This window comes from Octopus bimaculoides, chromosome 7, assembly GCF_046866305.1.
Source record: "Octopus bimaculoides isolate indiv1 chromosome 7, ASM4686630v1, whole genome shotgun sequence".
Classification (NCBI taxonomy): Eukaryota; Metazoa; Mollusca; class Cephalopoda; order Octopoda; family Octopodidae; genus Octopus; species Octopus bimaculoides.
This window is the reverse complement of record NC_142934.1, coordinates 65,963,950-65,983,079: the sequence shown is the minus strand read 5'-3', so window position 1 is coordinate 65,983,079 and position 19,130 is coordinate 65,963,950. Positions and strand designations below refer to the sequence as shown.

The 19,130-nt window shown below is 35.5% G+C and overlaps 1 protein-coding gene across 1 annotated transcript in view; it reads right to left on the bottom strand.

Moving 5' to 3' along the window:
• Nucleotides 1-3,919: 3,919 nt before the first annotated feature.
• The window catches only part of LOC106868893 (uncharacterized), a 39,775-nt gene continuing 24,564 nt past the window's right edge, over nt 3,920-19,130 (bottom strand). Inside the window, exon 2 of the mRNA XM_014914352.3 lies at nt 3,920-6,918. Coding sequence (XP_014769838.2) covers nt 4,057-6,855 — 2,799 coding nt within the window. The 5' untranslated portion in view covers nt 6,856-6,918 and the 3' untranslated portion in view covers nt 3,920-4,056. The remainder of the gene's footprint in view (nt 6,919-19,130) is intronic.

The following is a 19,130-nucleotide window of genomic DNA, read 5'->3' as shown; positions in this document are numbered from 1 at the left end:
ATGTAAATTGATGATATTATATATATATATATATATAATATCATCAATTTACATATATATATATATATATATATATATATATATATATATATCTTCCCCTTGTCAGTAAATGTTTTTATATGTATGATAAATAATACATACATGGCAAGTGAAAGATAAAGGGTTCAATCACCAATCTCCCCATTAGCTTGTTGGTCTTTTTCAATCTAAAATTAGTATTTTACATAGATGTGTCTATATATATATATTATAGGTGTGTATATATACATTCACGTATGTGTTTGTATTTATATGTATGATTAGGAAGACTTTTTTTAGTCTGTTTAATGGCCTTATTGAAAGGGTCGACAGGGTAAACATGAATGAAAGATCTGGGAAAATGGAGATGAGTGAAGGGGCAATGAACAAGTGTCAGAAATATAGGCAGAGATGAGATTACTGGTGCTCTAGGCTAGGGGAAATTTCATTGAAAAATGGTGGAGTTTGTTCTTTGTTTTCTCTATCTATGCAGTAGGAACATAATAATTAGTTTATAGTTGAAAATAGTAGAAATTTCAAGCTTTTTGATTGTTCCTGTGTAGCTTTCTTTAAGGGAGTCCTCTTTTCCATTTCAATAATTGTAGCATAATAGACCTATAATCAAAGACTTTCCAACCTTACTATATTTAGAACTATATTATTCAATGTCTGTTCATATTTTAAAATTGGTAAGATATACCGTGAGACAATTGGCTGCTATATCTAGCCAGTGTGTGTAAATTATTTTGTATTCAATCACTGTAAACTACCTCCTTTTGTTTGTATATAGATATATTGCCATTTTATGTCCTCCGACACTTCCTACTGGTGAAATTAATTGATATTTCAGTATTAAGTTAATTCACTTTATCTTATGAACGCTTCAAATTCAACTGGGGTCATCTTCGCTTTTACTCCCTCTAGGAGTTGTTGTCATTGTTATTATTATTATTGTTGTTATAAAGGCAGCAGAATCATTAGCATTCCAGGCAAAATGCTTAGCAGCATTTCGTCTGTCTTTATGTTCTGAGTTCAAATCCCACCAATGTTGACTTTGTCTTTCATCCTTTTGGGGTCGATGTAATCTAGTCATTCTCCCCCAGAATTGCTGGCCTTGAGCCAATATTTGAAATCATTATTATAATTATTATTATTAGTAGTAGTACCAGTAAACAGAGGAGTGCCAGACTAAATACTAGATAGTAAGAGCATCTGCACTTCCTCTTTTTGAGGAAGATTCACATGTTCCATTGGGCAGATGCTCTATTTTCTGTAAACACCTTGGTTGGCTGGTTACCTTCTCGAGTCATGCTGACTCATAAGGGCCGGTTTTCTGGTTTCCATGGAGCATAAATTCCTCATTTTTGCCAGCTAAGTGAACTGGAGCAATGTGAAATGAAGTGTTCTGCTCAATAACACAATGCGTTGCCCAGTCCAGGAATTGAAACCACAATCTTATATGATCATGAGTCCAACACCCTAACTAAACCACATGCCTCCTGTAGACATCTGCTGAGGGAAGATTGGGCATGGTGTAGTTGATGATATAGACATGTGCTGAGGCTGTGACATCCACAGTAATTCCCTGATAGTGAACAGGTATGGTCACTGTTTGTCAAATGTATTTTTTTACAGCTCCTCTCTTTGACACAGATGCAGAGCTGTGTCAAGCAATGGCTGAGAGAAGGTGCTTAGCATCTGGAATGTCACAAAGTACACACAGGCCTCTACCAGTTGGTGGCAGTTCTATGTTGGCATTCTACAGAGGATTAGTGGCACAAAAGCAATGAACTCTTGGGGGTGAGAGAGTCTGGATATCAATGAAAATGAACTGGCTGGAAATTTCAAAGGGTTTTCAGGCCTGGGCTCATTGATAATTACTAGAAATCCCTGGCCTTGCTTTGCTACCAGGGGTTATTACCAGTTTCAGATAAACTCTACAAGTCAAGAAGCACCATCAGCTAAACCTGTTTGAGATATGTGCAAAGCAATGAAACCTTCCTGTACATACTTGTCCAGTGCCTAGGCTTTGCTGCCTCGAAAACCTACTGTAATATGTGGGGGGGATCCACCAGCTGTGTCTGTTGTGAAGATCATCCCACCACCTTCCTTTGCTGGGAAAGACAGGCAAGCTTTATTTGTCAGGGGACTATGGTAAAAGAAGTTGTGTGGTGGATGAGGTTGAAAGACACACTTTCAACTTTATCGAGTTTCACTACAATGGGAAAATGAGGATAAAAAGGGGAAGTACTGCCTCCCAGTAAACTTGGTGAAAGGTGGATGTGAGTAGCAAGCACGGTCTGACTGAAAGGACCTGTCCTAAGCATGCACCTACTGATTGGAAGAGGCCAACGTGAGAAGGCAGTTGTCTTAATGGTCAAGGTAACTATGGTTTTATGACATTTCCATAAGTAACTCTTAGAAGTCTCTTCTTTTGGAGAATTATACCTTGTTTGAATTTTCTTGTTTCTGTTATTTTACTTTTTACATGCTTTTATGTAATCCCATACTGTAACATCCTGTAATGTCCCCAATGTTTTTATCAACCCTTATTAGTTAATAAAGAAAACATTATTTTAATTATTATTATTAGTAGGATGGGGGAGTGGTAGAATTCATAGTGCTGATACAACTTGTCTTTCATTCTTCAAAAACTCATTAATATAAATAAATACAAACCAATTACTAGAGTTCACTTAATTACACACCACTCCCTAAATTAATGCCTCTCTCTCTATGTAAAAAAAAAAAAAAAAATCACTATCATTATCATCATCGTCATTGTTGTTGTTGTTATTGTTATCATTACTATTATTATTATGATGATGATGATGATGAAGAAGGCAGCAAGCTGGCAGAATTGGATGAAATGCCAAGAAGCATTTCTTCCAGCTTTACACTCTTTGAAATGTTGTTGAGGCTGACCTTGACTTTCATCCTTTAAGGATCATCAAAATAAGTCAATGAAATAAGTACTATTTGAGCATTAGGGTTGACATAATCAACTACCCCTCTTACCCAAAATTTCAGGCCTTGTACCTGAATTAGAAAGAATTATTATAATTATAATTATTATTATTATCCAAAATGCTTTGCAGTATTTGGCCCATCTTTACATTCTGAGTTTGAATTCTGCCGAGATCAACTGCTTTTCATCCTTCTGGGGTTGATAAATTAAGTACCAGGGAAACACTGGGGTCGATGTAATCGACTATCCCACTCTCCCAAATTTCAGGCCTTGTGCCTTTAGTAGAAAGGATTATTATCATTAGTTAATATTATTATTATTATTATCATCATTATCATCATCAGCATTTATTGTAGTAGTTAAGGTAGAAGTAGAAATTGTAAATGTAGTAGTAGTAGAAGCAGCAGCAGTTGTAGTAGTATATTGTTATTCATTTCAAAAACATCTTTATTAAATGGTATTAAATAATTATCTTATAGGGAGCTGAAATGCTGATTATGAGATGAGGTGTCTGAGTGCAAGAATGAGCAAGTGTGTGTGTGTATATGAAATAAATAGGAGTGAAACACATGGCAGTCAAAATATTGATGATTTAGACGTGACATTTGTTATTGTTAAAACATTTGACATTTTGCAGTCTTCAATGTTTATAAAAAAAAAAGATTTTTTTTTTTGCTTTCATTTGTATTACGAATGATGAATTTTGATGACACACTGCAATCAAACAGTCACAAGCTGAATGAAAACAGAAACTGTAATGGAGTATAAATCAGATGAGGGGAAAAAATAAATAAAAGTGTTTTAAAAAAAAAAACCAACAAAAAACAGGAGGTAATTAAAAAAAAAAAAGAAAGGAAAAGAAATCCAAAGCAAAAGATTAAATAAACTTTAAAAATCATGACAGGGAAGAAATGAAAGAACTCAGACACAACATTTGACAGTAAAAATTATAAATATAATTTAAGAGTAAATATAGCTGAGGAAGTGAAAAACAGATTTTAAAAAATACAAAAACATAAAAAAAAAGAGAGGAAAGCTTATAATTTTATAAATGACATTAAATTAAACATTCAGACGTGTGCCAGAGTCTTAAATTCTGTATCATCTTTGTTTTGTGGATTTTTCCGGATAAACTTCTTTTGAAAATTCCAAAATTTTTTCATCACAGCCTTCTTATTACGTAGTCGGAAGCCATCAACAATGGGCTGCCGATTTCTTTTGATTTCATTGCTTTCAGTGGGGTCAGTGGAAGCCCCTGCAACTGTGAGTGCAGGGCTGTTGGCGAGAGAAGCAATTTGAGGAGATTGGTAAGATTTTCGACAAGCTCCCAATCCGGAGTCTTTTGAAATATGTGGAGTGTCTCTAGAAGAGCAGATAAATTCTCGTTCAAAGAAATGCTTGTTACTACTTTGCTCGAAATCTGACAAATCAGTATTTTCTTTATTATGTGATCTCGATCTTCGATGTTCTAACATTCCTCTGTGTCTGCGATTACTTGAAGAATTGTTGTTATTGGCTCTCTTATCGTGATTTTTTTTGGCCACTTGTCTGTGGACCTTTGGTTTGGCACCTTCTGGCTTCATTTGATTGTCTTTAGAGATGTTAGATATTGGACTGAAAGGAGACAGACCTTTGTGACAATGGGAAGACTTACCAGGAGAGAAATACACAGAACTAGTGTCTTGGAATGAATCAGCTGGCAAACTGTGATTGCTGTATGAAGATTTATCTTTGCAGAACTGGTTGGTTGAATATGCTGAATGAGGCACTTTTTTACTCTTAACTAAAATTTGGTTGTGATCTTGTTTAGAAACAGCAGTAGTAGTAGTAGTAGTGGTGGCAGCATTTTGCTGTATTGAAGATGTTGAAGAAGAACCTTGCAGAGCAGCATTCTGCATTTTGGAAGCAGAGGCTGAGAAAGATTGTGTAGGTAGTTTCAGAAAATTCTTTTTTTTATCAGTTACCAAATTTGTGTTCTTTGGTGACATATCATTTAGGAAACTTTTGTTATTAGACAATGACAACTCATCATGTTGATTATTTTCCTCAAATGAAATTAATGAAGGAGAACCCATATCAATAGACAGGGGAGAGATAATTACTGGCCCTTTTCTCTCAAGTGATATGTCTTTCTGACTGTTTCGGGTTGATGACAGAATATTTGAGGCGTGTTGAAAAGAATTTGAGTCATTACTCTTATCACTGGCTTCAACATTTTCATTCTCAGCCTCTGCTTCAGAATCACTGCTACATGACTGACCAACACAATCAGGCCTTTCCCCAAGAGAAACAGACAGTGAAACTGAACTATCAGAGAGAACTATTTCATGTTTTGTATCTCCACTTGCATTGCAAAGCAGCTGCAACTGTGATTGTTCATTGGAAGTTTCAATTTGAACAAATGCTTTGTTGCCTTCCTCAAGGGACATATCAAGGCTGTCACTAGCAGAAATATGTTCTTCCACTGAAGACAAATTTAGGGAACTACTAGGTAAGGGCAACTCTTGGCAAGGTCCTGATGAAGAGTCTGAAATGTTAGGTAATGGTGAAGATGTAAACTGACCGGGATCAATTCTAGACTTGAACAACCCATAGCTGCTTGTACCTGATATTACTTCTGTATTCATGCTCTCTGGAGTGGACCAAGTCTGGCTGCTACTTGGATATGAAGTATCAGATAAAATAACACTTGTATGTGACTCCAAACATGGGTGTTCATTTTTGCTTTCTCTACCAGAATCAGTCAGTACCAAATCAGATTGGCCAAGACGACCAATTGTTTCATTTAAGAGATCAGCAGTTTCAGAAAATTGATTCTGGAAATTTCTGCTGGAATTATTCTTGGATTTTAAATTACTATTTACAATTCTTCTTTTGCGACTGCTTTTTGTGTTGCTATGGAACATTTTCTTCTTCCGTTCATGGTGAGCAGACACTGGAGTGTTTTGTTCCATGTAATTCTCCAACTGACACTTTTTGATGAGTTTTCTTTTGCGAGAGATAACTTGCTGTCGCTTTGGTGATCTCTCCCATACTTTCTTGGTGCGAGCAGTTTTCTCAATTCGACACTGTTTAATATAGTGTGAATGATATTCAAACTTTGTCAGCCCACGTGGTTTGTTATAATTTTGACCATAAGGGCAGTCTGAGGTATCCCCTGTGAAAGCAGGGTAACCATCAGTTAAACTTGATAAGGATGAAGTAGACAAAGGTTCAACATTACCTTCATCATTAGCCTCAGTTCTATGAATACTGCTAAGGTTAGCATATGTTGGTCTCTTTTCCAAACGAGGTGTTGTAACATTTAACTCAATGGGTTTACTCTGTTCGTCATTTGAACAGGTTTGACGCTTATCAGATATAAACTTTGTAAAAGAATCTTCCTTTGAATATTTTGTTGATTTTTTAGGCCATGAAGAAACAGATGACAATGATGATGATAATGATGAGGACATTGGTGGTGACAGTATTCCATGAGTTTTTAATGAGACAGGTTGATTTGTTGGAGACTGTACCATATTTAATGCTGAACTTTGTGATATAGGTGAACAGTACAATTTGTAATTTGTAGTCTGACTATGTAGTATAACCGGAGGCATTGGTGTTGACTCAGAAGGACAGAGTAAATTTTTGTTCCTTGTGTCAACAACTTCTGATTGTTCAAAACTCTGATCTTCATCATCGTCTGTGTCACTGGACATTTTTAATAGGGCTTCAATGACATGGTTCCCATAATCTAAGCCTACATTTGAAGATGTAATTGGAAGAGGCCCGCAATGAGAAAGTTTTTCCATGTTGGGCAAAATTGTTCTACAACCCATCCGACAGAGTGTTGTTTTTAATTTTTCTTTCACAGAATATATTACCATCTATCTTAATGTTATTCATCAAATCAGGATTGTCAACCAGTCAAGTGAGGGATCAAATGCAACCTGGAAATAAAAATAAAAAGGTAAATAAATAATAAATAAAATAATTATTGAGTAGTCACAAGAAGTCCTATCATCCCATTTTTTTTTGCTTTAATAAATCTGTGGCTTAACATCACCATCATCATCCTTTAATGTCCATTTTCCAGACTGGCAAGCCGAAGAACTGTACCAGATTCCAGCTTGGTTTCTATGGCTGGAAGTGTTTCCTAACACCAACCACTTAACAGTGTGTGCTGGATGCTTTTTATGTGGCACCAGCATGGGAGCTATTACATGGCTCCTTGCTGGTGCTATGTAAAAAAAAAAAACATCTATGTAAGATAATAGATTTCTTATATATCCACAGAGCTCAATGTAACATAAAGTCTAACCTAGATTCATAACCTGAATTTGTGGTTTACCAACCAGAACCCTTGATACATTTGTCAGAGTTTTTGTTGCTATTTGGTTTTCTAGCTTTGTAACACAAAAGTTTATTGAAGCTTCTATTTATGATTCCTCTTTCTTATCTTTTGCTTGTTTCAGCCATTGGACTGTGGCCATGCTGGAACACTGTTTTGAAGGATTTAGTCGAACAAATTGATCCCAATACTTACTTTTTTTTTTCAGGTCTGATATTTATTCTGTTAGTCGCTTTTTGCTGAACTACTAGGTTACCAGTTGTCAAGTGGTGGATGGGGACAAATACAACACAAATACAAAAACACACACATAGATATATATGCATACACACACACATACACGACATGTTTCTTTCAGTTTCTATCTACCAAAGTCATTTACAAGGCTTTGGTTTACTGGGGTTATAGAAGACACTTGCTAAAAGTATCATGCAGTGGGAACGAACCCAGTGCCATGTGGTTGAAAAGTAAGCTTCTTATCACACAATCAATTGTCTTATGACAATTATATAAACAAGAATAAGTCATTTTGTCAGTTGGTGCCAAGCATTTGAGAGTGCACATTGACTAAGATAACACAGGTATTGTTACCACTGTCACAACAGTAACCATATCCACAATTTTATCTCAACCTCTTTGGTTTACCTCTAGTCAAGAGACTGCTCTGAGCAAAACACAGCTTGCTTAAAGTTGGTACACACACTCACACCCTAACTGACAGGTCAACCAAAATGTCTTCACATACATGAATACACACTGTAGATTTGTCTACCAGAAATAATTTATTTTGTTGTTCATACTGTTAACAATCTTTATGAATTTGCTGATAGAATATAATGATTGTTAGTGTACACTGCTGTAGTTTTTACCAGTTGTCATGCCACTTTCACCTGCCAAAGTAGGTTGAATACAATTAAATTGATTACACTTAAGCGTTTCAACATATGTACACAAAATATTGATTCCAAGGTATTAATTTCCTGTCTCAGAGCTGAATTCTTTTTCCAGTTTGTCTCTGAAACTTGGAACCTGCACAACTCTCAAAAGAAAAAGACTCCAAGAGATATCTTAATCATTTATTTCCTCCATTCAATGTCTTGTATGGCTCAACAAATTAGAGCTATTTACTCTTATTACACAGTTCATAAACCTATCAGTAAGGAGAGATCTACATTCAAAATATATCACTAAAGTAATGGGCCTTTTAAAAAAAATATCTTTATCATTCACCAATGAAAGCATTGATGCAAAAAAACAATGTAATAACTTAACTTCTGCTCACAACTGATAAAATTCCAATATCATTTAAATCACTGGTGTATATAGACAACACTGAAATATCTAATTATTTTATCCAAGTTCAAGCTCCCTTTTGCAAATTAAATATTTAATATCACAGATTTGTAACTCAACACTTTGAGGTCTTAATACCATTAAGCCCCCAAATCAAAGAAAAGTCTAGAGAAATTTGTTCAATAAAATACAGAATGTAAACACATGTTAAACAGGAAATTTTTTCTAAAGTGAAGCTAAACATTGTTTCCTGTGCAAAAGAGTGCTTAGTTACAGTTTTCAATCCTAAACAACGGCATTGCTTGAATTGTGGCTTTGAGGAGTTTACGATTTTGTGACAGTTGCAGATATTTGCAGTTTTGGATTTCAAGAGTTAAGAAAATAAAATACTTTTATATATCATAGCATCCTTGTTTGCAATATTGTTATTCTGAATGTCAACCAGACTTTGCTTATTTGCCAACCATCTTACAACAATGCACTGGGTGCCTTTTACTATGATGCCAGCATTAGTGAGGTTGCTTTGACCTAAAAGCCTATAAAGTTTACGTGAACTTATGGTGTCTCCAGTACCCTAAGGCAACTGCCCCCCTGATAAGATGAATAGCAGAGAAATAGAAAGTGAGAGAGAGAGAACCAGGCTGAGTGAGCGAAGGGAGTATGAAGGGTGAAACAAAGTACAAGGGTATAATGGAAAACACACACGAACACATTCCTGTGCATATGTGTGTATTGGTGAGAGAGAGAGAGAGAGAGAGAGAGAGAGAGAAAGAGAGAGAGAGAGAGAGTAATTGAAACAAGGGAGTAGTGACAGTGAAAGAGAATTACAGGCAAGAACATTATTTTGGATAAAAAATCTCTACATACACACAGAAAAAAAGTTTCTATTAAGAAAGATATAAAATGACATGGAAGGAAGAGGATAAATGTGTGTTGTGTGAGATAAAGGGTGAGAGTGAATGAGAGAGAGAGAGAGAGAGAGAGAGAGAGAGAGAGAGTGCATTACACTAACTCAAACTCAGTATATGCATCTTTATATCTTTCTATTTTGCCTTCAAAGAAACACTTCTACTCTCTTCTCTTTCAAAGCATAGCAGCCTAAATTCCTTCAAGTCACACTCTACAATCACAAAATAAGAAAGGGACACATTGGATAATGTAGTCTTAAATACAATATGTTTGGGGAATAGAAAAGAAAAGAAAAATGCTGGGATGATCCCAGCTGGAATGCCTTTGATCATAAAGTCTGCTAGATCATCATGGTTTGACCTGAGGCTAAACAACTAGAACACACTGCACTTTCCTCTATGTCGTGTGATGTGGAAGAGGATGAGCAAGACAGTGAGAATATGTTTCTTGTTATAGTTGTTGTCTTTGATTTAGAGCTATGTGTCTATTCTAGTTAATTGTTCTTTCCATACATTTCATCTTCTGCTTCACATCCTGTCTCTGTCTTCTCAACAAATCCAACATATCAATCGTCTGTCTATTACATTTTTTTTTTTTCTAACTAGCTGTGGTCATGCTGGATCGTTGTTGTCATGGTCGTCATGATTTGTCATCATTGTCATCATCATCATCATCAACAAAACCACCACCTGCCCTTCATTTTCATGTTCACTTTTCCACACTTGCTTAGGCCAGACAAAATTCATTGAGGCAAATTTTCTACCGCCTTCCTGTCACCAACCCTCACTTGTTTCCGAGTAAGGTAACATTCCCCCATGGCTGGATATTTTTTCACAGAAGAATTTAAACGAAAGAGACTGCTTGTACAAGGTAATGCCTGCTTACAACTATTAGGCGATGTCAAGACAAGGAGTACACACGCAATATATACATATTCTTTTATTTGTTTCAGCCATTTGACTGTGGCCATGCTGGAGCACCATCTTTAGTTGAACAAATCGACTTCAGGACTTATTCTTTGTAAGCCTAATACTTATTCTATCGGTCTCTTTTGCTGAACTGATATGGGGACATAAACACACCAACACAAGTTGTGAAGAGATGGGGGGGGGGGGGGGGGACAAACACAGACACACACACATATATGACAGGCTTCTTTCAGTTTCTGTCTACCAAATCCACTCACAAGGCTTTGATCAGCCCGAGGCTATGGCAGAAGACACTTGCCCAAGGTGCCATGCAGTGGGACTGAACCTGGAACCATGTGTTTGGTAAGCAAGCTACTTAACATACAGCCACTCTTGCAACTATATATATGTATGTATATATATATATATATATATATATATATATATATATATATATATATATATATATATATATATTAAATGTGATGGGCTTTTAAAGTTTCCATCTACTAAATTCATTCATAAGGGTTTGGTCAGCCTAAGAGTACACAGCAAAAAGCATTGTCCAAAGTGTCATGCAATGAAACTGAACCTGAAACCTTGTGATTGAGAAACAAATGTTTAATCAAAAAATAAATAAAGTAGAAAATTGCAATTCTACTGAAGCTGAATACCAGTATATTACCAGGTGACTGTATAACCGATTATAGCATATTACAGAGTAGCTCTTCGAAATTAAGACATAGAAGTGAGGTGGCATGAAATACAAGTGTGAGATTAAAAGGTGCTGGGCTACTGACCATATTCATTAGAATCACTAACTATATTAATTATTTGAGAACCAATACAGCACAAATTATGGAGAAATAAATGTATGAAGTAATTTCTATATGTATTTAATCTTGCTATGAAATAAAGGCCTCATGTGAACCTTTTTGGCAGTTTGGATGAAAACTGAACTGACTGCTCTCTGTTAATTACTGACCTTCCATTCTCAAGATGTCCAGTGTAAGAAATGAGAGACTATTAAAATATTAACATATTTCTGTGAAGGGATAAGTCATTTAAATAATGGTACAAGGTTGATTGCTTGACAACAATTACTAGGATTTTGTCTTTCATCCTTTCATGATTGATAAAGTAAGTACCAGTTGAGCATTGGGGTTGATGTAATTGACTTATCCTTTCCCTTGAAATTACTAGTTTTGTGCCAAAATTTGAAATCAATAATTACTATGATATTGTTAGTGTACAGTTATGAATAAATATATGTAAATTGGTTGGCACTGATGAAAGGCATCCAACAGTAGAAACCACACCAAAGCAGACACTGGATCACGATGCAGTCCTTGGACCTTATGGATCCTTGTCAAACCATCCATCTCATGCCAGCATGGAACATGGATATTAAATGATGACGATGGTGACAATGATATATATATACATATTTATATCTGGATTCATCAAATAAATTAACCAGTACACTCTGTTGGCATCAAGAAGGGCATCCAAACAAAAAAACATGTCAAAGCAGATAATGAAACATGATGCAATGCTCTGACCCATTGGATTTGTCAAACCATCAAACCCATGTCAGCAAGGAAGGATATTAAAAGATGATGATGATGATTATAAGCTAATATCCACACATATTTACTGGGCAATTTTTTTCACATCTAGGGAGAATTAAAATTACAAGCTTCATTGTTAATTACAAATTCAAGGGCCTAATTTCACAGCCTCAATGCAGTCATTCAATCTGATAGAAATAGCAGTTAAGTCTCATTTACACTACACTCTACCAACAATGGAGGTATATATTGAACAATGTAGTCCTTGATGCTCCTAACAGAAACAGATGGTCATGGATGGAATGCCTTTGATTGTGAGGTCTGCTTGATCAGGACAGAACCAGGGCTAAACAGCCACAACATGAATGTTTGTATTATAACAACATATAACCCCCAAACATGAGAGATGTGATTTATTGCTAACCCTATAATAGGTTTTGTATGTTACCTTTCATTTTGCATTAGTACAACAGATATTTCCAAAATCAATAATCTTGTTTAATTTTTAACCTGTCCCAAGTATTCTGTTTTATGTTAAAATCAACCAGATCTAATCTCTCACAGGCACCCTATAATGTCATTCTAAAAATATACAAACACACTGTTGAAATCTTGAAGCTACAATGTGTGATTAATACAAAACAATATGCATAAATTCACGTAGGTGCAGGCATGGCTGTGTAGTAAGAAGCTTGCTTCTCAATCACATGGTTCCGAGTTCAGTCTCACTGCATGGCACTTTGGGCAAATATCTTCTACTATAGCCTCGAGTCAATCAAAGCCTTGTGAGTGGATTTGGTAGATGGAAACTGAAAGAAGCCCATCATATATATATATATTATTTTGCTTAAAAGAGTTCCAACACTGTCTGTTTTTTATGTTTTATTTATATTCCTGCAGAACTAATGTGGGGTATAGAATATGGAATATACAATATATAATATGATATACAATATACAATATAAAATAAAATAAAATAAAAATGGATGGCACCATGAAAGAAAGTATTGAATGTAGATGAAATATTGAGTGTTCAATATAAAGGATCAAATATATAAATATATAAATATAAATATATATATATAACTACTGACCGAGACCTTTGGAAATGTGCTGTGCGTGAGAAGACCCGGCAAGCCAAGTAAGATCGTTGCCAGTGCCCCTGGACTGGTTCTTGTGCGGGTGGCACATGAGATGCACCATTTTGAGCGTGGCCGTTGCCAGTACCGCCTGACTGGCTCCCGTAGGATTTTCGAGCGAGATCGTTGCCAGTGCCCCTGGACTGGCTTGTGCGGGTGGCACATAAAAGACACCATTTCGAGCGTGGCCGTTTTCGTGCGGGTGACACGTAAAAGCACCCACTACACTCTCTGAGTAGTTGGCGTTAGGAAGGACATCCAGCTGTAGAAACTCTGCCAAATCGGACTGGAGCCTGGTGTTGCCATCCGGTTTCACCAGTCCTCAGTCAAATCGTCCAACCCATGCTAGCATGGAAAGCGGACGTTAAACGATGATGATGATGATGATCTATGTATATATCTATGTGTGTATGTCATTGTGTTTGTCCCCCACCAGTGCTTGACAACCAGTGTTGGTATGTTTACATCCCCATAACTTAGCGGTTCGACAAAAGAGGCTGATAGAATAAGTAGTAGGCTTTAAAAAATAAGTCCTGGGGTCGATTTGTTTGACAAAAAACCCTTCAAGATGGGGTCCCAGCATGGCCGCAGTTAAATGACTGAAACAAGTAAAAGATACATAAGCAATATAATTGACAAAGGAATCTGAATTCTAAAGGGTTATATATATATATATATATATATATATATATATATATATAATACCTTAGTGCTGGTGCTGCTACAATAACACATTAAGGCACATTTTTGATAAGGAGATTGTTTTCCACACAAACAGGCTTGTCCTTTTAGGTGCTGGTCCCACATAAAAAGCATCCAGCACATTCTGTTAAGTGGTTAGCATTAGGAAGGGCATCCAGCTGTAGAAACCATGCCACAACAAGCAGTTGGAGTCTGGCCAGTTCAATGTCAAACCATCCAACTCGTGCCAGCATGAAAAACAGATGTTAAATGATGTGGGTAGGTAGAGCTAACATGTCGCACAGTTTAATACAACTTACCTGGTCTATGAATAAATAGTACCTATGGCAGAGGAGAAAATGCTGCAGCAAGCATTTAGACCAGAATTTCTGTTCCTTTTCTCCTTCCTGACAAATGCTAAAGCTGGGAATTATCCATATCAATCTCACTAGTCTGAGAGAGGAGAAAGAGTCTGAAAAGGTCACATGCACTAACCCTCCTCCGTTCCTTATCTTATGACTAACTCTACACCCACCACACCCTCTCTATCCTTTCACTAATATAATTTTTTTTTTTTAATCCCCAACTTTATTGTCAGAAGAAGTATCCAGCTGTGAAAGTAATTACTCCCAACTCCAACAGCGTGCAAATATCCAAATTTGGAGAAAAATACATTCCCTCTACCTTACCTCACTCTACCTCCTGATGCAAACATTGAAAAATGTGTAAATAGGATATAAAACAATAGAATGAAAGGGGTACCATAAAATCAATAAAATAGTAAAATAAAATTATATATATATATATATATATATATATATATATATATATACACAAAAAAAAAAACACGATATTAATGAAAAAGATGCTTCATTTCTTGAAAACAATCCTTCTTGTCTCTCATTTGTGAAATTGTACAATTTGTCACATGATAGTTGTAAAAAATATTTTCCAATTAGATGTCTGATAATTAATTGACACATTTAAAAAAAAAAAGAAAGATTCTGTGTCATGTCTTTGGAATTTAGCTAGGAAAATCAATTCATCAATACCCAAACCCACAAAGTGAACCGGTGTCTGTCTGTGTGTCAGATATCCAATAATAACATGTAATCTATCACAAGCAGACCAACTACAGTGCGTTTATTAAGTTGTGTCATTGTCTGGTTTTGTTGCTATTGTTTATTTTATTGTACGTATTTTTTTTTTCATTTAAATTGGATTATTACCCACCCAGGTCAAGCTTTATTTTTTATGCACCCGTTGTCAATAAAATAAGCACCATTCAAGTAAGTGATATTGATATAATTAACTAAAGCTGTCCCCACATGGAGCGTGTAACCTTGTGTGTAATTAAGAAATCACTATCATTATTATCATTATTATTATTAGGTTGACAGAATCTAATAATATCGGAGTTGATGGAATCAACTAATACCCTCCTCCCTTCAAAATTGCTGGCCTTCTGCCTAAATTAGGAACAATTACTAATTATTATTAGATTAGCAGAATCATTTGAGGAGCAGACAAAATGACTTGTGGTATTTAATTGCAACCCTTTATGTTCTGAGTTCAACTCTGCCTCTCATTTTCAGGGTCAATAAAATATAGTGCCAGTGAAATATCAGGAGTAAATTTAACCCTTTTGGTATCAACCTGGCTGAAACTGCCTCTGGCTCTAGTACAAATGTTTTGCTTTCAAAAGTTCTGAATTAAAATCTTCCACCAAACCTTAGTCACAATTTATGTTCCTAACACTAGCTTAATGATGACTAAGTTATTTTACTAAATTCTTTGTTATATTTAAAATTAATTGAAAGAAAAGAAACACAGAGCATCTCAACAGAAATATGGTAATGAAAGGGTTAATCAGCTAACCCCACTCAATCCTTATAAAAAATTCTGACAAAATGCATATATAAGAAACACTAAAAATTATCATTATCGGATTGGCAAAGATGGTGAGCTGGCAGAATTGTTAGTATACCAGACAAAATGCTTTTTGGCATTTCTTTCAGCTTTAGGTTGTGAGTTCAAATTTTGCAGGGAATCGACTTTGCTTTCCATCCTTTTAGAATTGATAAAATAAGTACCAGTTGAGCACTGGGATGGATGTAATCGACTATCCCCTCCCAACAAATTTCAGGCCCTATGCCTATAGTAAAAAGGATTACTGTTGGATCAGCAGAATTTTTAAAATGGACAAAATGACTTGTGGTATTTAATTAGACCACTTTTTGTTGCAAGTTCAAATCCTACCGAAGTCAATTTTTGCCTTTCACCTTCTGAGATGAAGTATCAGTCAAGTGGGCTTATATAAGCACCGGTTCCATCCCTACCCTAATTTCTGGCTTGGTGCCTAAAGCTTCAGACAAAATATATTGCAGCATTTAGTTATGGCTTTTGACTGTACTTAATTCAAATACCACCAAAGTTAACTTTGTCTTTCATCCTTCCAGAATTTTAAAAAAAAAAAAAAAAAAATAATAATAATAATAATAAAACATGAGACCAATACTGGGATTGTTTTAATCAACAGCCTCTTTCCTCCCAAATTTCTGGCCTTGTATTTGTGTCTGAAACAATTATTATTAGGCAGTGAGCTGGAAGAATCATTAGCATCTCGAGTGGAATGCTTAGCAGTATTTCATCTGCTGTTAGGTTTGGAGTTCAAATTCTGACTTTGCCTTTCATCCTTTTGGGGGTCGATAAATTAAGTACCAGTGAAACACTGAGGCTGTTGTGATTAACTGCCCCCTCCCCACAAAATCCAGGCCTTGTACCTATAGTAGAAAGGATTACTATTATTATTATTATTATTATTATTTTAGGTGGTGAGCAGGCAAAATTGTTAGCATGCTGGGCAAAATGCTTAGCGTCATTTCACCTGTCACTACATTCTGAGTTCAAATTCCGCCAAGGTTGGCTTAACTTTTCATCCTTCTGGGGTTAATAAATTAAGTACCAGTGAAACACTGGGGTTGATGCAATCAAGTTGTCTCTTCCCCCAAAATTTCAGGCCTTGTGCCTTTAGTAGAAAGTATTATTATTATTACTAGTTGGCCCCATGCCGTTAAAAATGATAGTTAATTGTAATATTTTATATATAAACATGGCTGGTAAATCAAATTAATACACTTGTCAATGTTATCTAGTGGTTGTCTTTTGAGATGTGACATCGATCATCATTTTGTTGCTAAAAAAATGCTGGTTCACACATACACACATAGAGTTGAAATGCTGTTTCCATTGAACACATACAAACATTCACATACCTCCCTTTTACATACACACACATACTCACACAGAACTGAAATGCTCCCACTACCAGTTTGCCATCACCCCTTCCTTTCTCATTCATATGTTGTGACGGAGAAAAACACAAGAGTATTATTATAGTAGATTATTGAATTGAAGGAGGTGAGCTGGAAGAATACTTAGCACACCGGACAAAATACTTAGCGGTGTTTCATCTGTCTTTATGTTCAGAGTTTAAATTCCTTCAAGGTTGACTTTGCTGTTCATCCTTTCGGGGTTGCTAAAATAAGTTTCAGTCAACAACTGGGATTGACGTAACCAACTTTCCTCTCCCTTCAAAACCCGTTGGCTCCGTGCCAAAAATTTGAGACCATTATGATTATGATTATTATTATTATTATTATTATTATTATTATTATTATTATTATTAAGGTGGCAAGCTGGCAGAATCATTAACATGCCGGGCAAAATGATTAGCAGTATTTCATCAATTTTTATGTTCTGAGTTCAAATTCTGCTATGGTTGACTTTACCTTTCATCCTTTTGGGGTCGATAAATTAAGCACTAGTGAAACCCTTGGGTTGATGTAATTGACTAGTTCCCTCCCCTAAAATTTCAGGACTATAATTATTATTCTTAAGTCAGCGAGCTGGCAGAATCATTCACATGCCAGACAAAGTACTTAGTGGCATTTCTACAGGCTTTATGTTCTGAGTTCAAATTCCACCAGAGCCAATAAAATAAATACCAGCTGAGTACTGGAGTCAATGTAATTGACTAACCCCCTCCCACAAAATTTCAGACCTTGTGCCTGTGGAAGAAAGAATTATTATTATTGAACTGGTAAAATGATTAGAGCATTGAACAAAATATCATTCAGGGTCCCAGTACCAGTCAAGTACTGGAGTTGATGATATCAGCTAACCCTCTTCCAGTCATATTTTTTTAAACACATATTCCAAAAAAAAATCCTTGTTGCAATCGGTTAAAATATGAGTAGGACACATGACTGATGATGTACCAAGGCTCAACTTTGTTATGTAGCTCCTTGCTTTCATTAGTAATTTTTCGTAAAAATCTAATATAGGGGCACAAGATGGATGGAATAATACAAAAAAAATATGAATAACCTAATGCCCAGGATTAACTTTGGCTTGATTTTTTTTCTTTTTATTACAAAGCATGGGTAGGGAGCAATACCATCTATAACCAGTTTAACAGATTAAATGTATTTAATACACAAGCTAACTAGAAATAATAAACAATGAGCTTGTTAATGAACTACAATAGTTGACAACTTCACTGCTTTAAAGTCAGCTAGTTCTTTTGTTATTTCCATAGAATTAGCTGACTTTAAGATAAAGAACTTTCATAACAATAACCAGCTACTGAAGTCTCTCAAACCCTATTTATTTAGTGTTTCATACAGTTTTTGTTACTGTTAGTATATGAGAGTTGTTTCATTTTTGATTAGGTACAAACAAGGACCAGATGTATTATTTTATTATTTTAAAACAGCGCCCTATATTATTATTATTGCAGGACAGTGGCACTCACACACACACAAACACATGGTACTAAAGTATATTAGGGTTGTGCCCTACACACACATATATGTATATATATATGTATGTATATATATATATATATGCCATTGTATATTGTTTTAGAAGTGCCATGTACATACATACACACATGACGGTGCTCTATATTTACACACACACAAACACACATATTATATGAAAATATTTTAAGGTAGTACCCTACATACATAAATTCCATTGTATATTATTTTAGAACTGTGCCCTATTACACACACACACACACACACACATTACTTTAAATTAGTGGTATGCTGCTGGCAGAATGCACAAATTTAAAGCCTTTCTCTGACATAAGAGAAATGAACTGGCTTTCACTTAGAACTTGAGAATGAAGTCTATGTCACAGCATTGGGGTCCTAGAAGCTTAGCATTTGGTTGGTCTATGACTCATTAGAGCATGTCTGGATACATTAGCAAATACAGGTTTTCTTAGAAATACATATCAGG